The 21,845-nt window shown below is 47.0% G+C and overlaps 1 protein-coding gene across 4 annotated transcripts in view; it reads left to right on the forward strand.

Moving 5' to 3' along the window:
• GPS1 (G protein pathway suppressor 1) overlaps positions 1 to 20,762 on the forward strand; it is a 58,814-nt gene extending 38,052 nt beyond the window's left edge. Inside the window, exons 6-14 of one of the 4 annotated variants that reach the window (XM_085899273.1) lie at positions 974 to 1,051; positions 1,148 to 1,205; positions 1,454 to 1,539; positions 3,302 to 3,396; positions 17,691 to 17,796; positions 17,956 to 18,036; positions 18,214 to 18,351; positions 18,561 to 18,695; positions 20,353 to 20,762. In XM_085899273.1, the coding sequence (XP_085755399.1) occupies positions 974 to 1,051; positions 1,148 to 1,205; positions 1,454 to 1,539; positions 3,302 to 3,396; positions 17,691 to 17,796; positions 17,956 to 18,036; positions 18,214 to 18,351; positions 18,561 to 18,695; positions 20,353 to 20,403 (828 nt within the window). In that variant the 3' untranslated portion in view covers positions 20,404 to 20,762. Of the gene's footprint in view, positions 1 to 973; positions 1,052 to 1,147; positions 1,206 to 1,453; positions 1,540 to 3,301; positions 3,397 to 17,690; positions 17,797 to 17,955; positions 18,037 to 18,213; positions 18,352 to 18,560; positions 19,104 to 20,352 lie in introns of those variants that run through there. The other 3 variants (XM_085899272.1, XM_085899274.1, XM_085899271.1) reach the window with 3 other exon arrangements.
• The last annotated feature ends 1,083 nt before the right edge of the window (positions 20,763 to 21,845 follow it).

Genomic DNA, 21,845 nt, shown 5'->3' on the forward strand with positions numbered 1-21,845 from the left:
GAGGCGAAGGTGGTGGAGGGTTTAAAGTGCTGGTCCATGGCCATGGCGACGTTTGGAATGGCGGTGATGCGATGTTTGCGGGAGCGAGTTGTGAAGGTAAAGGTCGTGGCTGTTGGCGTTGTTGTTGTTGTGAAGTGGCGTTGCGGTTGGTGGTTGTTGTGTGATGGCGGTTGAGACGTGGTTGGTTCAAAATAAAGATACAACAGAAAAACGGCTATCTTAAAGGGTCGCAGCCCGAATGAATCACATTTATTCCCTCTAAACAACGGGTTTGGGCTAACTACACATGTACTTACAGAGATATCTCACCTACGGGACCTGAATGGTGGTTTGCGAATTTCCTCAACCGCAACAATATATATATATATATATATATATATATATATATATATATATATATATATATATATATATATATATATATATATATATGTGTGGAGTCGTCACTGTTTACAGTCAAATGTACTCCTCGTGTTGGGAGGTGTAAGATCAATACAAGGACGGTGATAAATTGAGTTGTTGATGTAAAGTGCAGCCTCACCCCCAGAGTGGGCTTCAGGCCTGACAATTCAGAGTCGACAATAGCGAGGGAGAGACACTAAGTCGGGAGGGAGGATTCTGCTTGAGGTGATGATGATAGTCCATTCAAATTGCACTTATCCTTCAACTTTGTGGCAATTGATTAGTATCGTGCCAAGAGAAATTTTTGTTTGATTTGAAACAAGGTGGACCTACATCCTCAAGGGATCACTTTATTTACGATAAAAATTTAATCATATCTGCAGGTTTATCTGCAGTTTCCCCACGGCTTCACCTTTACCTGCATGCCCTCTCTCAATGCCCAGAGCATCGCGAGCTCACAACCTGATCTGAATTGTAACAAATTCCAACAATATAGCTGAACTGTGGTCTGTTTTACTTTTGTGTTTTTAAATCACTTCACCATCATCTCGTGTCATTTTGTGCCCCACAGGTGAGTGTGTACCTGCAGAACTGGTCTCATGTTCTGAGCTACGTGAGCAAGGCTGAAACAACTCCAGAGATAGCGGAGGTGTGTTTGTGTTTCATGTCAAGGACGCTATTATAACACACTTGCCAATACCCATGTTTGCACTGACTTTTGCTCTTCTCATTCGTGTCGCCACAGCGTGGAGACAGAGACAGCCAACAGATGGCAGTCGTTACACGACTCAAGTGTGCCGCAGGTATCTATCTGTTGACCATTTTGTTTCCCGCTGTTTGCCTTTTGTGCACACAGGTGTGCACCTTGCATTGAGGCAGTCCCCCAGTTACACATCTTCTCTGCCATCTGTCCCGGCAGTGCAGTAGAAACAATCCTCTGATTGTGTGTGTGTGTGTGTGTGTGTGTGTGTGTGTGTGTGTGTGTGTGTGTGTGTGTGTGTGTGTGTGTGTGTGTGTGTGTGTGTGTGTGTGTGTGTGTGTCTGTCTGCAGGTCTCGCTGAACTTGCCACAAAGAAGTACAAACAAGCGGCGAAGTTCTTCCTCCAGGCTTCTTTTGATCACTGTGACTTTCCTGAGGCATGCAATGTGTGACTTGCTTAAAATGCAAAGGAGTTTATTATTGGTGCTGATTTATTATTTACTAGCAAATACCACCCGTCGCTTCGCTGACGGGAACACTGAGATGAGGGGTGGGGGGAGGGGAAGTGGGGTTGCAGAGAGGAGTGGAGGGAGAGGAGGTGGGAGGGAGAGAGAGAGATAGAGATAGAGATAGAGATAGAGATAGATATAGATAGATAATATGTTATGCTTTGTGAACAACACGCATACACACACACACACACACACACACACACACACACACACACACACACACACACACACACACACACACACACACACACACACACACACACACACACACGCTTGGCCAATATCGGTAATTTTTTTCGGGAATCGGCAGATTGGAGTTGGTGTGATTATCGACGATAGTGATTATCGACTACGTTTCAGAGAGATGATCACAAACATTAATCTTTATAAATAGCTGCATGTGATGGGTTGAAAAAAAAATTGAGTCAGTAATTTAGAAAACATGTTAGTGCGGAAAACAACTGGGAAATTTGGCGTTATTATCAAATATATTTTCCTTTGAAACTCACAAAGAGAAAGAGAAACATATAACCTTTGTAAAGCAAATCCAATATCCAAATGATTTAGAAATGGGCGCGAGGACAAAGGAAAACCTGAAAGAACCTCCAGAAGATACGGGATGAAACTTTGCCACCACGGCACCCATAACAGGCACGGCATGTCCACACACCTGCGGAGAGTCCGTACAGATTCAAATCTATACATATGTACCACGTCCGTGTGTGCTCAACATGTACCTCTACCTTGGAGTAACTGTCGACTATACATCCTGATCAGGACACGAACTGTACTGTACAGCTCGGTAAGTGGCTTAAGCACTCAAGTAACCACTCCAATGGAACGCCTGGCGTGGCAAGGGAGTAACAATTGCCGTTGATCCAACTATGCACCCGGAAACGCCCGTACAATGTCCGAATTGGACAAATCAACACTTTTTGGGGGAGTCGGAACTGCTGATACTTTCAAATCTGGAGCTTATATTTTGTAATTGTGCTTAGTTGAAGAGATTCTCTTGGTGATTCATATGCACAAATGAAATAAAGCCACGAACGCTGGCATATTCCAGGCGTTTATAAGCACTGCAATATACCCAGCAATTCGTAGCTATGATGAACAGGTATTCGATAATATGAGTGAGGAAAGTGTAAAACAAAAAAACAACTTTATCGTTAAATCGTTGCGGCTTGTTCCAAGTGAAAGCATGGTTGAGCGGGCCAAAAAACATGGTGGCTTCAGACCCCAGCGAGGTTACCCAGGAAATGCCTTAAGAGTCCAGACAGCAAGGTAGCTGATGATCACCTGATGAAGGATATAATTAAATAAGGCTGTTAATTACCTTCAAAAGGGGTGTTTCAATTAACCCAAACATCCAATTTTCACTCTTGCACTTCCTTGGAGTTTTCTTAGTATTCATGCAGAGTTTCGGGCTGCTTGGTTTTATGGTTTTGGAGTTATGGAACACACACACACACACACACACACACACACACACACACACACACACACACACACACACACACACACACACACACACACACACACACACACACACACACACACACACACACACACACACACACACACACACACACACACACACACACACACTGCCTTTTGTTGGTTTACATTACTCATGGTTTATCTTTCAGATTGGTGCTTGATGTAGATCTTTCTGATCTATCGACAGATGTTGTCCCCAAACAACGTGGCTGTGTATGGTGGATTGTGTGCACTCGCTACGTTTGATCGGCAAGAACTACAGAGGAATATCATCAGCAGTAGGTAAGGCTCATTGCGGTTCCTAAGGTTGTTCAACATCATTTGTTGAGTGTGGAATTGTGTTATTGATATCAATAAATCAATGTTTTTGATCGTTTTTAAGACGTTTAAATATTGCATTTCAAACTTTTTCTAAGAGTCCCCAAGAATGGCATTTGATACTTGATCCTGAATTTAACTAGTAATCATCAATTGTGTGCGTGCGTGCATGCGTTAGTGTGTCTCCTCCATAACTCCAAAAACATGAAATCTAGTGGCCCAAAACTTTGTATGCATATGAAGAGAACTCCAAGGGAGTACATTAATGAAAATTGGGTGCTTGGGTAAATTTAAACACCTCTTTTGAATATAATTAATGACTTACCTCCATGAAGGGCTTATCTTTGGTCAGCCCAGCTTCACCTCGCAGGGGTCTTAGCCGCCATTTTGGTTAGGCCTCCTAAAAATGCCTTGCCTTGGAACAGGTTGTAATGGTTTCTGTACGATAGAGCTTCACACCTATGCATCACTGGTCATTGATCGCTGATATTCATGCCTATCAATCGCTGGAAACATCACATCGCTTGGCAAGTCAGCCGTTCCTCATCAACCCATGTTTGTAAGCCATGGCAATTAATATGCAAGCCGTGTAATTGACTATTTTTTAGTCACTGCGGACATCGTTTTTTTTTAAAATGAAATTACAAATTAACATTCCAGTTAATGTTAAGGTGAAAAGGCAAACTAAGTATTATTCAACTGTTTCGTTGGAGTGCTTGTTTGAGTGATTAAGCCACTTGGTGAGTACTCTACAAGTTTCTTGGTTTAGACCATCTGTTTTTAAAAAGGTTGAACCCTCTTTATGACAATATTTATGATGGACTATATTGTGTCTATTTTAAAGTGTTAAAGAGGTGAGAATTGGTGTGTCGGATCTGCCGAACATATTCGGCCATTTGAACCAGAAGCATTCCTGACTCCGCAAGGTGGTTTTGAGATGTTTAAAAGAGAGCGAGAAATCCATATAGTATTATGGATTACCTCAAGGCTCGTTCATTCACAGCTGTGATGTCTGGGCACGTGGCATATACAGAGCCTCGCAGCTCTGAAAATGCCATAAAACTGAACGAGGGGGAGGAGATCCCTCCTCCATATTTAGTGAAGTGATGAGTGGAATTTGCTGGGTTGTTTTTTTTTTGATACAATGTCGAGGCTCATATAAGAGCTAACACTCAACGTATAACAAAGGGAGCAGGAGAGATGAGGGGTGGGAGAGGGAAGCACAAAACAGTGGGGAACAGAGATATAAGGATATCTGTGGAAGGGAGAGGGATGGAGTGGTGTACAAAGGGTAAACAAGATGGTACTGCAGGGACTTTCAGGAAAGAAAGCAGGGAATTTGAAGGAGATGGGTTTGGGGTGGATTAACGGGGGTAGTAAAGATCATGGTTTTGGATGGGGAAAGATAAGAGATTTTGGTGAACAGATATTTTGAAGACCTGGAGGGAAGAGTGGGATTGAAGAGAGGATGGGAGTTTGTTCCAGAGGTGGGAAAATAGAGGAATGAAGCAGTGAAGGTGAGCAGTGATTCTTGATTTTGGTAGTTTCACCAGGAGGGGGTTGCTGGCGGACCTTGAGCGCCTTGCGGAAATATGGGTGGGGTGGGGGGGGGAGGAGTGAGAGGAGACGGTCAGGTCAGGTCAGGTTACATGTGGGAGCAGCGCGTCGCTGAGTCCACTTTCCGCCGGGACTCCAGGGGCCTTCGTCTGCCCATCTCCCAGACAGATGCCTGGCCGATCCCCATCTCCTGGAGATGCCGATCCACCTGTTGCAACCACGAGGAACGTGGTCGGCCCATTGGCCTCCTCCACTCACGAGGCTCCCTCACTGAGAGAATCTGGTGAACAGGATCAGCTTCAGGAAAACGAGCCACTTGTCCAAACAGCCACAGGTGACACTCACGGACTATGCAAGTAACAAATCTCATTTGAGTCTCTCTCAGCAACCCCTCGTTGGACACGCAGTCCGACCAGCGACAGCCAAGGATTCTCCAAAGAAACCTGGTATCAAAGGAATTAAGTCACCGTCTCAGATCCCTGGTCAGAGTTCAAGTCTCACATCCGTAGAGGAAGACTGGAAGCACCAAGGACCCAAATACTCGGACTTTCGCCCTCCTGTACAGGTACTGACAGCACCACACCCCAATATTCGGTGAATCCATGACTCCCCAGGCCCGACCCAGATGTCTATTGACCTCTGGCTCACAGCCAGCGGAGACAAGAATGTCACTGCCAAGGTAAGTGAATCTGTCCATGACCTCAACAGGCAACATCCTCACCACAAACAAGTACGGAAAAAGCAGCATCCAAGATGTCATTGAAAGCCTGGATCTTAGTTTTGACCCAGGAAGCCCATAATCCCAGCGGCTCCGACTCCTCATTCAGCACCTCGAGGGGCCCCAAAAGAATATCCAGAGTCTCCGCAAAGATGACTGTCATCTGCGAAATGAAGGTCAGAGATCTTGACATTCCCAAACGATGCACCACACCTTGATCTCTCCGCCACCCTCCCCAGAGTCCAGTCCATACAATTGCTGCAAAATGTGGGGGCCAGTACACACCCCTGACGAACTCCAGTAACAACTGGAAATAAGTCGGAGATAGTATTACCACATCTCACAGCACTCTCAGTACCATAGTATAGTTCAGACATCAGATTGATCAGTTTTGGTGGCACCTGACAGACCAATAATCCTCCAGAGGGCATCCCAATTCATTGACTTGAGCACTTTGCAGAGATCAAGATAGGCTGCAAGCAGCCCCTGCCGAAACTCTCGTCTGCATTCGGTGAGGACCCAAAGGTCAAGGATACGGTCAATCGTTGACCTTTTTGGTGTGAAGCCTGACTGCTCTTGGTGCTGGTGCTCACGCAGATGGTGGTGAACCCCATCAATAATTGTCCAAGCAAAGACCTTGCCCGGCACTGAGAGCAGCGTCACCCCTCGGTAGTTGTTGCAGTCCTGGCGATCACCCTTCCCTTTCCAGAGAGAACAAGGTCAAGCAGCAGACATTGGGGACAACAAAGCTACAGACTGGCAGAGGGCGAAAACGACTTTCCACTGACCGGGATGACCGCCAACTCATTCGAATGTCACTCAACAACCATAGGATGACATTAAGTGACCTACACAAAGAATGGCAAACGGCAGCTGGGGTGAAGTGCACGGCGAGGACGGTTCGAAAAAGGCTCCTCAGGGCAGGGCTGAAGTCGTGCAAAGCTAGAAAAAAGCCCTTCATCAATGAGAAGCAAAGAAGAGCCAGGCTGAGGTTTGCAAAAGACCATTAGGATTGGACCGTAGAGGACTGGAGTAAGGTCATCTTCTCTGATGAGTCCAATTTTCAGCTTTTCCCAACACCTGGTCGTCTAATGGTTAGACGGAGACCTGGAGAGGCCTACAAGTCAGTGTCTCGCACCCACTGAAATTTGGTGGAGGATCGGTGATGATCTGGGGGTGCTTCAGCAAGGCTGGGATCGGGCAGATTTGTTTTTGTGAAGAACTCATGAATCAAGCCACGTACAAGGTTGTCCTAGAAGAACACTTGCTTCCTTCTGCTCTGACAATGTTCCCCAACTCTGAGGATTGGTTTTTCCAGCAGGACAATGCTCCATGCCACACAGCCAGGTCAATCAAGGTGTGGATGGGGACCATCAGATGAAGACCCTGTCATGGCCAGCCCAATCTCCAGACCTGAACCCCATTGAAAACCTCTGGAATGTGATGAAGAGGAATATGGATGGTTACAAGCCATCAAACAAAGCTGAGCTGCTTGAATTTTTGCGCTAGGAGTGGCATAAAGTCACCCAACAGCAATGTGCAAGACTGGTGGAGAGCATTCCAAGACACATGAAAGCTGTGATTGAAAATCAGGGTTATTCCACAAAATATTGATTTCTGAACTCTTCCGAAGTTAAAACATTAGTATTGTGTTGTTTAAAAATGAATATGAACTTGTTTTGTTTGTATTATTTGAGGTCTGAAAACACTGAATCTTTGTTATCTTGCCAAAACGAAGTTTTGCAAGATATGTTAGTCAGCTTGTATGTTTTTTTTTTGTTTTTTTTGTTTGTCTGTAATCACATATAAAAAAATTCTGCAGAGCACAGTTATCATTGGAAATTTTTGTAACTTCGCATATCAGAGGCCTATAGAGGTCCCTTTCAGTGCACAAAATTTTGAAGGTCAAAGGTCAAGGTCACTTTGGCGCAAATCAGGGGAGTCGACGAAACCCTTATTTTTTGAGTAATTTTGATTGGATCGTCTTCAAACTTCATGGGAATATAGTTCATGGTCTGGCGCTCAGCTGATTAATTTTTGGTGGCGATTGGCCTTGACCTTCATGGTTAGCGCCTCAGGTCAAACATATTTGACCCCAAGGTCAAATTTTCAAGTTTTAGGAACCATATCATGTAGTACCTCAAATTGAACACCTCAATGAGTGCTTTCTAGATATGTCAAGCTTGAGACATTATGACGTCATTTGGTGACGTTATGAGGCAAAAGCATATTTTTCATGGTTACTCTGTAGAACGATTCTCATCAGAATCTCTCGTAGGCAGATATTCCTCAAGGAGTCGCTCCTGGTGGATAGCAGCTCTGTTCACCTCAGTGTGACCTTAAAGAAGTCACACGTGGTCACCTTTTGGCAAGATACGGGTCACCCTGCGGGTGACATTGGTTTATTGTTATCTTGACCAGTTGTCATTTTCTGCAAATAAATGCTCTAAATATACACACACACACACACACACACACACACACACACACACACACACACACACACACACACACACACACACACACACACACACACACACACACACACGTAGGTACGGCCATGGGTACCGAGTGTATTATGAGGGGGTTAATCCTCGTTTCTCCTCAGAAGAGCCGGACCTGGGGCCACCGCTCCCAATTAACTTCGTGGTACTGTGGTGTTGCTTAACATCCACGAATGCCAATCAGTTAACCACGGGTTCCAGTGTCCACCGTCTAATTTGCCGTTTAACTTGAGGTCACGTGGCCTCCTGACCGGGGAACGTGCCGTCAGCGATGCACCAATCTTATTTTGATTAGATCTTAAGTAAGGCGGCGGAGCGTTTACCTCTGCTGCACGCCGACTATGACAGGTTAATTAGTTTGAGAATTACCTCCCAGTCTATCTCGGTTCGGCCAATGCTGGATCAATGTAAGGAAATGACAAGTGCGGATAGGTTGAAACATCAACAAATTTATTATTAAGAACAATAGATCAACTGAAGAACATTTTATTTACTTGTGGTGTAAATGGATGAATTCAAATCGATCAAAATAATCTCAAACAAATAAAAAATTTAACAAGCATCTATAGAAAAAGACAAAGAGCAGATGCTTATCACTATGCCTTACTTTACAATTATAAACGGGACATGGGTACCCAGCAGATCATTTAGGGGGAAAAGAAATCTGGTCTCGGCTTACCAAGGCAGAAGTCATCATGCGTCTAATAAAATGACCCAAAATGTGTGAGCGTGCCTTGGTCCGCTGCCAGTGCCCTGCCTTGCCATGCACCCACCCGCAAATAGGCTCGACCACCAATTGACGTCACGTCATCAACCCGAGGAACCAGGGACGCCAAGAGCCAAGTACCGAGCAGAACCAGGAGGAACAATCCAACTGTAACCAATGGTCAGGAGCTCTCAGGAACTGTCACCAAACATCTGGAGCTGTCAGGAGCTGTAACCAATGGTCAGGAGTTGTCAGGAACAGTCACCAAACATCTGGAGCTATCAGGAGCTGTAACCAACGGTCAGGAGCTGTCAGGAACTGTCACCAAGGCAGTCCTCCTGTCCTTTTTATGGGCGACTAGTGTGGGCAATGCCTCAAGTAGACTTCAGCCAAATCCAGCTTGCCTATTGTTGCATCACTGCACGTGACCTCCAACCGCCAACCCCCGTGATCATTCCTTCCCCACCATCGAGCGAGATGCAACTCCCAATTAACACAGGCCTGGCTTTCGACGCCATGTTCGAGGCACTGGACGAATGCCAGAAAGCAGACATTTGCCCGAATAACCGAGCGAAAACGGGAAGTGCTCACAAAATGTCAACGGCAACCATCACCTCCCCGTTCAGCTCGACACGAACAAGAGCTAGCCAGCGTCCACAGAGCTGCCAAACGGGGCATCAAACGTCGATGGAAAAAGGTGGATGTCAAACGTCGATGGAAAAAGGTGGATGTCAAACGTCGATGGAAAAAGGTGGATGTCAAACGTCGATGGAAAAAGGTGGATGTCAAACGTCGATGGAAAAAGGTGGATGTCAAACGTCGATGGAAAAAGGTGGATGTCAAACGTCGATGGAAAAAGGTGGATGTCAAACGTCGATGGAAAAAGTGGATGTCAAACGTTGATGGAAAAAGGTGGATGTCAAACGTCACTTTTAAAAGCTGGATGCCTGAGGTAAATAATCCACAGCCATGTCTGACCATCAGAATAACTGTTCAGGAAAAGCCCGCGGTGTGTTTAATCAAATGTCCTGCAAGTCCAAAGTGTAAATAAATTGTCCATTTCTAAGCCAATGCATCCTGATGGAAAGGGAATAGAATGAGTACGTTGGGTTAACGGCTATCTTTCGCATGCATGAATGGTGAATATTGCTCCTGCGGAAAATGAATACTGGCGTAAAATCATACGTCATGAACGTGTCGTAAAGAGGAAAAGGTTATCCCATAACAAAGAAAGGGAACCTATTCTTTACCCTTCTCCAATGCATCAGAGTTAGGATCCCACCAGACAAAGGGATGGGTCCATTCTGAACATACATTTGTGGAAATAACTGTCTGAGGACCTGGATGTTGTGTGCATTAGTCAGATCCGATTCTGAAAACCACTATATATTGTTGCGGTCTTCGCGCCCGCCGGCGTGCTGACGGCCACGTAACTCGAATCGCGGCACGTCGCCCACCGGACGGACAATCCAGTCGTGACCCTCTCGGACTAACGCCGGGAACCAGTCACGGGTGGACCTTTCGGTCTCACCGCGATCGAGCCAATCAGCCCCCGCGTGGGATAGGGTTGCTCGCCAAATTCGACCTACCTAAGTACCCACGCGGAGGGTAGACCGGGCGATCGCACCTCGCCGCAGGTCGACTTCGGACACGGGCCACTTAAGCGACCCGTTCCGTACTATCAGAATAACCGAGCGGTGTTATCGTCGACCTCGACGGTTCGATTAATTATCGGGCGTACTCAGCCCACTACCAACCCTTTACGTGAAGCAAGATGAGGGTTCAATGGGGGAAAAGACGAAGCGAAGCGGGAGAACAGTTCAACAATAAAGCACATTTATTCGCGGCACACGGGAAGCACACAAATACAATTCCACCAAAAGCACACAAAAAAAAGAAAACACAATTCCATTTACACAAAAAGCAAATATAAAAGCGAAGACAATGCAGAGCTAATACCGACTACCGAGCACACGGCAACACTTATACAATTCTACCTCACAGACGGCGCCGACAACACATACCCAAAACCAAGGAAAGAATATCCCCAAGGATGAGGCGGGCCTGAGGCCGAGACCGGGTCGCGCCTACCCGTCTGGTGATGAGACGCGGAGCGGCGATGGCGCCGCAACCCGCGGGCCTCGCGGACAGTGTCTGGCAGGGGGTGGGAAAGGGGCCCCCTTGGTCGCACTATCTCAGCGCGGGGGGAAACAGGAGGGGGTTGCTGATGCTCGGGGTATAGAGGATCTTTATTATCCCTGGTGTGCGTCTCCACCTCGGCCAGGTCGCGCTGCCGGCCTCCCTCGGGCGTGCAGCTCCCGGCACCGATGCGAGCACCCCCTCGTCTGCCTTCGCCGCTGCCGCCTCTCCGCCTCTGGACTCTCCGACTCTGGACTCTTCTTTGGACTCTCCTCGTTGGACTCTCCCCTTCTCCACTCTTCTTTGACTGACGAACACGGTCCTTTTATCCCCCCGTAGCTTCGCCTTTGACCCCCTCCCTTTGACCTTTCACCTCGCTCCCCATTGGCCCGAGAAAAAGTGGGCGTGAAGGCTTTTTGATCCACAAATTTGCATATATCGATCGTCCTGGAGGCGGGGCCACCCGCCCTCGCTCACCGATTGGATGGCAAAAAGTGGGCGTGTGTCGTTTTTGATCCGTTTTTGAAGCACAAAATCCGTGATTTTGTACACGCTGTTCGACGCGCGCTCTGCACGAGTCCAACACCGGTACCCACAGCGGGGCAAGAACGGTGGCGATGCTACGGTTGCGAGGTGTGACGGGAAGGTCGTGGCGGTTGTGGTGAAGTGGCGTTGTGGTTGGTGGTTGATGTTGTGATTGTGGTGGTAATCATGGCGGTTGGTCCAAAATAAAGATAGTAAAAGAAAAACGGCTATCCTGAAGAGTCGCAGCTCGCATAAATGACATGTATTCCCACTAGACAACGGGTTTGGACCTAACTACACATGTACTTACCGAGATACCTCACCTAAGGGACCTGAATGGTGGTTTGCGAATTTGGTAACCACAACAATATATATATATATATATATATATATATATATATATATATATATATATATATATATATATATATATATACATACATACAGTGGTGCCCCCAGAATCCGAATTTAATTCGTTCCAATAGGCTGTTTGGATTCCAAAAAGTTCGGATTCCAAAACTATTTTCCCAATAAGAAATAATGGAAAGTGAATTAATCCGTTCCTGGACCCCAAGAAAACCCACTTTCAAGACACTTTCAACTGAAATTACCCAGGTTTAAGGTAAAATAAGATGAGTAAATGACCTTTTGTGGGTCATGAATCTTTTTCCAAGCCTGGGGATGAGCAGGAGCGTTGTCGCTTCTTCCATCAGGTCTGGATGCAGCTCCGGCCTATCAGTGGCCATTGGGATCCAAAACGTAAACTCTTCAGCCTGGTGGAGGTATGTAATTGACCATAAAGCACCAATGGTGTTTTCTATCCCAGTACACTCTGTGGAGACACAAACGTGCTGTTTTCACCGCACGGTTCCACGGGAGAGAATCAAGAGGTGAAGCGATTGGGTGACGCAGCATGACGTCACTACCATGCTCGCGAAAACAACGTTCAGTTCGTTAAAGCTGATTCGTCAGAGGGGTTCATTGAATGAGTTCGCTTCATGACGGGTTTTCGCGCTTTTATCGCTTCTTTATTTTTCAGAATCCTGCACACAGTCGATTTCGGCAGCTCGAACATGGCAGCGAGATCAGACACACGCATACCACTTTCATGCTTAGCGATAAGTTCTTTCTTCAACTCAATTGTCGTTCTCACGGACTTCCTCTTATTCCTATTTGCTTCACTGCTCTTCTTGGGTGCCATGGTGAATGCACAAGGGTGGTAATTGAAAAAAAATTCCCAAATGAAGATGAAAACACGAGGTAAAGTAGCGATCGACACACGAGAGATGCTTTCACGAGTACTTCCACCGACGAACTGAATGAACAAAGCACGAAGATGCGGGTCGAACAGGCGGGGGAGACGCACGTGAACAAACATGAATGCCACCTTGTGTTCGGTTTTCGAAAATGTGTTCGGTTTTTAGGGCAAAATTTTCTCGAAAAAATTGTTCGGATTCCAATTTGTTCAAACAATGGGGCGTTCGGATTCTCGGGGCACCAAGGTGTGTGTGTATATATATATATATATATATATATATATATATATATATATATATATATATATATATATATATATATATATATATATATATATATATATTGTGAATTCGCGCCCCGCCGGCGTGCGAACGACCGCGTGTAACCAATAGCGGCCGCTTCGCCCACCGAACGTGCAATTCAGTCGTGACTTTCCGGATCAACGCCGAAAACGAGTCACGTGTGTGTTCCAAGCGCACCACAACCTTGTCCGTACTCTACCCACATGCTACAGGGTCCGATCGCCGAATCATCGATTTACCTAATTATTCGCGCGGGTAGATTACCGAGAGATTGTACCACGCCACAGGTCGACTCCAGACACGAACCGCTTAAGCGGTTTGTTCCGTGCTGCAGGGATAACAGAGCGGAGTTATTGTCGACCTTGACGGTTCAGATTAATTACCAGCTGTTAAAACCCACTATTAATCCCTTACGTGATGCAAGATGGAGATTCAAACAAAGGAAAGGACACAGCGAAACGGGGAACAATTGGACAAGCACATTTATTCACGGAAGGCACGTATATTACAGTAAAACAAAGGAACAAAAGCAATACACGTATACGTTTATGCAAAGAGAAACGCAGCAAAGAACCAACGCAGATCTACAACCGAATAAGGCAATTCACACAGCAACACTTAAAACAGTTCTACTTCTCAAGACTGGCGCCACCCACAGACATTTACACAAAACCCCAAAAGAAAAGGAAGTCGCGACTTCCCTGAGCGCGTCGTCCAGCCCTTGGCGACCGCAACTCCGAGTCCCTCCGGCGTGGTCCACTGGGCCCGTGCCTCGCGCCTGCATGTTTCGTCCGCCCGATAGCTCAGACGGGGTTTTGGGGGAATGGGCCGGGTTTTCGCCGCTATCTCGGTGCGGACGGGGGGGGGGGGGATGGCTGGCGTTCCGTCCCACTCGCGGGGTCTCGGGACTGCGTCGGCTCCGAACGACCCTCCGACCAGGAACAATCACCAGGGACCAGGTTCGACAACCTGTGGCAATTCGACGACCTGCGCCAATTTGACGACCTTCACCCGACCACGACCAGACCCCAACGAACGAACAGAACCTCAACCTCTTCCTCCGAACGAACGAACCATAAGCAGGGACTTTCCAACAACTCTCGACAATACTCATTCAGGGACTCTCCACACCCACACCTTTTGGAGGGTGTGGCTCCGCCCCATGCCCCGCCCCATTCTTGGCTCGTCCTTCCTTCGAGACGCTTCCAGAAAATGCCGCGAAGGGGGGCGTTCCTCTCCTCGGCCGCGTCACACTGCGCATCCGCCAATCAGGAGAGGACGCGCCAGCCCTCCCCCTTTCTCACTTCGGACGACGAGGGAAGGAAGATTCGGGTGGGAGATATTTGCGCGGGCGTTTTGGGCGGGAGATATTTAAGCGGGAGTTTTGGGCGGGAGATGCCTCTTCGCACCCTTGTTGCTGCTGCCACTCCGCTCCTTTCATCGGTCTCACGGAGATCGTGACCGCACGGTGCTCGTTGAATGGGGAGTGGCGAAGATGGTGGTAGCGTAGTTGTGGAAGGTGGTGTCGTGGTGTGAATGGCGTGATCGTTAAGATGTTGGTTGTGGCGATGTTCGTTGTTGTTCTTGCACCAAAATAACCACGGCAAAAGAAAAACAGCTAACTGAAGAATCGCAGCCCGAATGGATCACATGTATTCCCTCTATACAATGGGTTTGGGCTAACTGCACATGGACTTACCGATATATCTCATCTGAGGACCCTTTATGGTGTAATGCGAATTTCCACAGCCATAACAATATCTACACACACACACACACACACACACACACACACACACACACACACACACACACACACACACACACACACACACACACACACACACACACACACACACACACACACACACACACACACACACACACACACACACACACACACACACACACACACACACATTTCTGTTGGAATGCATTTCTGTCGACGCTATCACTGATAATTCGCCAATTAGCGATGAAACCGGTCCGGTGGCTGAGGGGGTGTATAGTATTGGGATTCTCATGTGTGTAAAATGTGTGGATGTCTTTATAGTTGTTGAGGAACTCTGGGAAGGGTTTGAAACAGTGTTAGCACGAACCTTGTGTAGGTCTTCTTGGGTTGCTTTACGCAGCTTCTTCGGCTGGAGGAGTGTGGGAGGGGTCAATTGTAATAAACTATGTAAATATATATATATATATATATATATATATATATATATATATATATATATATATATATATATATATATTGTTGTGGTTGAGGTAATTCGCAAACCACCATTCAGGTCCCGTAGGTGAGATATCTCTGTAAGTACATGTGTAGTTAGCCCCAAACCCGTTGTTTAGAGGGAATAAATGTGATTCATTCGGGCTGCGACCCTTTAAGATAGCCGTTTTTCTGTTCTATCTTTATTTTGAACCAACCACGTCTCAACCGCCATCACACAACAACCACCAACCGCAACGCCGCTTCACAACAACAACGCCAACAGCCACGACCTTTACCTTCACAGCACACCATCCCGCAACCATCGCATCACCGCCATTCCAAGCGTCACCGTGGCCAGCGACCACCACTTTAAACCCTCCACCACATTCGCCTCTCCTTCTGCGGCCATTCCCGCACCACTTGTGAACGCCGAGCGTCAGGCTGTCCTGGCCTCGTGCGGGACGCGCGCTGAGCCGCGGGTGCAAAAAGCGGCCTTTCCGAGGAAAAGTCGGATCAGGAATGATACACGCCCACTTCTGATCCGTCCTATCAGCAAGCGCGGGGCGATTTGGCCCCGCCTCCAGGCGCGTCGGAGTAGAATCGATATATGCAAATTCGAGGATCAGGGGAGGTTCACGCCCACTTTTCCTCCGTCCAATGGGCCAGTGTGGCTCCGCCCCCGAGCTCATCCTGATCCGGAAATTTGCATATGGGTTCTCCTGCCGTACTATAAAGCGCCGAGCGCGGGGCGAATTCAGTCAGTTTTGGACTCGGGCGAGTTGGAGAAGTGTGGCAGCGGCAGAGAGTTTTGGGCTCGGGCGAGTTGGAGAGGTGTGGCGGCGGCGGAGTGTGGCAGCAGCAGTCAAGACGGGTCTGGAGGAGAGGCAGTCTGTCGGGGTTCGGAGTCTGTCGGGGAGCTGCAGAGAGGGGAAGCCGGGAGCGCGGTCGAGGTCGCAGTGGAGTCGCTCGTCGCGGGACCCAAGCAAACCAGCTATCCTCTTTCCCCAGAGCATCAACAATTCCCCCCTTCCTCCCCCCCCCCCCCCCCGCGCTGAGATAGTGCGGAAAGGGGGCCCCGTTCCCACCCCATTCCAAGCAGTGCCAACGAAACCCGCGGAGGAGCGCGGAGTCGGGGCACCGCCGCCACATTTGCGGCTCCACCCGGTCTCGCGCCCACAGGCCCCGTCTGTCCCCTTGTCGTTGAGGGTGGCCCTTTTTCTTTTGCTTTTGAGTATATGTGATGTCGGCGCCGTCTGTAAAGTAAAACTGTGTAAGTGTTGCCGTGTGCTCGCGTAGTCGGTTGTAGATCTGCATTGTTGTGTTTCTTTTGTTGCAATTGCTTTTGGTGCATAATTGTTGTAATTGTATGTGTGCTTTCCGTGTGCCGCGGAATAAATGTGCCTCATGTTGAACTGTTTTTTCCGTTTTGCTTTGTCTTTTCTTTCATTGAATCTCCATCTTACTTCACGTAAAGGGTTGGTAGTTGGCTAAATACGCCCGATAATTAATCGGAACCGTCGAGGTTGACGATAACACCGCTCGGTTATCCCGATAGTACGGAACGGGCCGCTTAAAGTGGCCCGTGTCAGGAGTCGACCTGCGGCGAGGTGCGATCGCCCGGTCTACCCTCCGTGTGGGTACTTAGGTAGGTCGAATTTGGCGAACAACCCTATCCCACGCGGGGGGCCGATTGGCACGATCGTGGTGAGGCCGAAAGGCCCACCCGTGACTAGTTCCCGGCGTTAGTCCGAGAGGGTCACGACAGAATTGTCCGTCCGGTGGACGACGTGCCGCGATTCGAGTTACGTGGCCGCTCGCACGCCGGCGGGCGCGAATTCACAACTATATATATATATATATATATATATATATATATATATATATATATATATATATATATATATATATATATATATATATATATATATATATATATATATATATATATATATATATAATGACCCTCGTATAACGCGTTTTCACAACAGCATGGATTTAATTCAACAACAACAACCGCTGCGCTCCGTCATTCCGAGCCGGTCGTTTGCGCTTCGTCATTCCGAGCCGGTCGTTTGCGCTCCGGCATTCTGAACCGGTCGTTTGCGCTCAGTCATTCCAAGCCGGTCGTCTGCGCATACGAAACCTTTGCACACGAACCATGGGGTATATTTATACATTACTTTGATAAAGAGTCAACACAAACCATGGCTTGAGAAAGATCCCAAAATTCGGTTTACATCAAATGTGGGGATAAGAGAGAAGATAAATTGGAGTAATTTTTAGCATTGACATTATCATAGAATCGCAAGAGACATTGAGGGATTTCTGCATTATTTTGCAGTTCCTTCAAGCTCTTTCTGGAGTTGGAGCCACAAGTTCGTGATGTCATTTTCCATTTCTACGAGTCCAAATACGCCTGTTGTCTTCGCATGCTTGACGACATGAGGGTGAGCGGAGAGATTGTTTCGTGCACTCGAGAGCTTTAGGATTGCCGTACTTTGCAGATATTTTTATGATATCCACGCGGCAGATGATGTGAGATCCTAGCAGTAGATCGTATCGTAAACGATTGACATGTGTGTCCATGGCACTTGTTTTGTATGCAGGACAACCTTCTACTGGACATGTATCTCGCTCCACACGTTTGTACCCTCTACGGGCAGATTCGCAGCCGCGCTCTTATCCAGGTTCGTTTAATCTCATAATAGATATGGGAATATATGTGGATTCATTATGCGAGTCTCTCTGTCGGCCGTCTCCACCAATGCTCTGAAATCATTTGATTGGGCGCTTTGATTGCATCTTGCAATTGAAACAGTTGGAATAGATGCTGACAGGAGCATGCTGCGGGTGTTGTGTGGCAGTACTTCAGTCCATACTTGTCCGCCGACATGCACAAGATGGCGGCAGCCTTCAACAGTTCGTTGGCCAGTTTGGAAGATGAGGTCAGTCGACTGATCCTCGATGGGTTGGTGAGCGCCCGCATTGACTCCCACAGCAAGGTGACCAATCTTTATTATCACATTTTCCTCGCTTTGCTCTTGCTCTTTTGTTTATTCTGTAATCGATTTGCCATTCACTAATTATTATGTTTTTTTTTTTTTTTTTCCCCAACGATTTTTTTCATTCCATCCCCGTTCACTTTTGAATTTTGTACCTTTACCCCCTCCAATCTCTTTTTCATAATTTCTCTCCTGATGTGGTGGTTCAGACTTTGTATGCACGTGACGTTGACGCACGCAGCACAACATTCGAACGATCCTTGCAAACCGGCCGCGATTTCCAGCGTCGAACCAAGGCCATGGTGCTACGTGCTGCGGTATTGCGGAACCAGATCCATGTCAAGGTGTGCGAATTAGATCGGGACCGATCCACTGCACAGGTCGCCTCAAATCGGAACCAAGTTTGTGACTGACATCTGGATCTGAAATAAATTTTGCAGGCATTTAATTACAGCATCTTCTAAATATTTGTGATGACATGCTTTCCTGCTCTTACTTTCGTTTTAAAACTTTATACACATTCACTCATCAGCCCCATGAATGCTCTTCCAGTTTCGAAGCAACTCGTAATTTGGTTTTGCTTCAACATTTTATCAACCCAAAATTGTGACCCACAATTGAAGCAACATGGTATCATGATGTAATCCACTCGCTCGACTTCATGGCATCCTGCACAAGTGTGACATCATGCTGCTGTCCTGGTTTAATGTTCGATCATGTAAGATAATTGAGAATAAAAGTTGTCTTACTGATTTCCTCCCCCAATTTCAATGCATTTTGGTTACAAGTCAACATTTGTAGTGATGAGTAAAAGGATTGTGGGGTGGGAGGTGAGGAACAGAGGTCAGTGGAGAGAATCTGTGGACATTTCACATTATGGTAGATTTAGGGAAAGCTGTTGGGAAAAGAGGTTTTAACTAGTTCAGAAAACTTGGCTTGTTGGCTGCCACTATGTCCCGCACGCAGACGAACGTTGTTGCTAAATTGAGTGTTTAATTTGAGCATTAACATTTAGGGATATCTATCGGGTGAACAATGTTGATTTTAACCAGCCCCATTCATCCCATTACTCTCAACTTCCATTCCCAGGTGATTGTGTGTGTCGTCCCTCAGATGGATGTTAATTAAACAGGGTGTTCCGTCAGCCAGCATTAGTTAGTGGACGTTGAAGATCCTACGTTGTCCTTTGCGAATAGTAGGCAAGGTATCGCTGGCACGATGATCATTATTACAAATTGCTGTCCTAACCTACAAGTGGGCACTGCATCAGTGGCACAGTCGTGCCTGTCAGAGCGTGCGCTAATGCACAGCCAAGGATGATGATGACGAACTTCCGTTCCTCCACCTATCAAGGCCAGGGTACATCCTCTCCTTTTTCTCAATCTGTGCCATATTTTAACAGCAACCTCCTCCGCCCCCTTCTCCACCAACCCCCCTCACCCCACCTCCACAAGCCCACATAAAAATAAATATTATGGCCATAATTTGTCAAAACAAGCATGTATTCCACATTTTTTATTATTTTTTTCTGGCACTTTGCTGCTTATCCATCAACGAGATATTAGAACAGGGCATGACAGCACAAATCATCAGAGCAGGAACTACACCTCCGCTTATCCACGACCACATATAATCTTAAAGAGCAGTGCAATGGCACGCGTGATGCCTTTTTGAGCGGCCGAACCACGAGCTGGATAATATAACGTGCTCGCCGATTGTAATTGCAGGCCAACATGACTTGTGATTCTTTCTATTTTTTTTGGTAACAATGAAGATTTGGAGGACTTTTGAGGCCAGTTTCTCTTTGAGCAAGCCACAACAAACTGTTCGTTTCTTTCTTGTTGCATATTTCTTCACGACCAATATTTCTCTTGTGCTGTTGTTTTGGGGGCCATTTGCACATTGTGTACATTAAAATGGCAGAAAGGTTTGACCTCGTTTCTCTTTTTCATAACTATCTCGTTCCTTTCTATTCCTTTCCTTCTATTTTCCCCCTCATAGTCTCTTCTCCAAAGTACACAATATGCAGATGGCTCCTTGGTAAACAGTTAAACTCACTGACACAGTGAAACTGTGTAACCCCGACACCACAGTGCCCCCCACGTGAAGGAAGTCAAGGTGACCCGACCCCAGCCAACAGTCAGACATGAATCAGCACCAACCTCTGAAACTTTTGCACTTTCACATGAGCCTCATTGTTACATGTCACAACCTTGTGTTTAGCTGCCTCTCCCAACACCCGCTTGAATGCTCGTCACAGCCTCTTATTCCCACATCGATTCTTAAATTTGTGCATCCTTTGTTTCATCAGCTCCTTTGCACACTGCTGTTGCTGCTTTAACCGATTACAAATGAGTGATGGTCTGATAGAATTTTGACATTAGCTATGTGGAATAAATTAAAAAAACTTTGGTATGCTTGGAATGTTTTCATTCATCCTTTAACCCAAGGAGTGAAATGTCTTGTATATTGTCACGGACATGGCCCGAATAACTACGAAACACGACGTGTCTAGCAGAAGACCACGGACGCCGTCTACAACACTCACTTCTGGCTGGATCTTCAGGCTTGGGGTCAGTTTACCGTACCTGTGAGATGATTGTCGCAGATGGGGAACCGTGCCTGCGACTGCGTAACAAATATTAATTGGCTAAGTGAACCAGCATTACACGCTGCCCCTATCGTTTTTCAGACCGATTAATCACTTGGGCCAATTACCCAAGGAGCGCGATCCCAGATTAAATCTGAGCAGGATAAGTCAAGACATGATAGAAACTCTCATTGATTTATTCAACAAGCAGGAATTGGTGAGGGAAAGGGCAGTTGGGAAAACTCACGATGGGCAATGCAAGCAATTTCATACTATTCACAGATACATAATATTCGCTACGTGATATACCCACCATCGGATGCTTTAGAACAATTACTACACACTTCTAAAACAAAAGGCAACAGACACCTAAGAGAGAGAGAGAGAGAGAGGTGAGAAATTGTAGTAACAGGAATTGTGGCCACACAATTGTTCTAGATCCCGGCTTGCCTCCTACATGCCTTCGCCCGGGTCTCTCCTGCCACTGCGTTCATGCCACGTGGGCTGGGGGCGCTCTGGTTTTGGACTGACTTGATGGAATGTGCAGCCGAGTGGGAATATCAGCCGGTGCGGCGGGGGGAACGGCACTTGTGTAGACGGGTGGCGTAACTACAACCGGGCTGCATTGAAAGTGCACCAGGCTGTGTGTGTCATCCATGTGTGTATGTAAGAGCCACCACAAGTGAGTTGGAAAGTCGGAATGATGGAGAACGTAAAGAAGAAGAAATTTGGAAATGAAAGTCGTAGAGAAAAGTTGGAAAGAAAGCGAGCGAAGGAGCGAATCTGTGTGTCGATCTCCGATCTCCCCTCACTCATCTCATCTATCTTGAAATCCCTTGCATCTTGTCTTCTGAGTTCCCTCACTGGTTCTGCGACTGAGGCCCCCCCATTGGTGTCGGGCTTG

The sequence above is a fragment of the Eptatretus burgeri genome, chromosome 10 (assembly GCF_056783735.1).
Source record: "Eptatretus burgeri isolate ZD-2024b chromosome 10, Ebu_testis_v1, whole genome shotgun sequence".
In the NCBI taxonomy this organism is placed as follows: domain Eukaryota; kingdom Metazoa; phylum Chordata; class Myxini; order Myxiniformes; family Myxinidae; genus Eptatretus; species Eptatretus burgeri.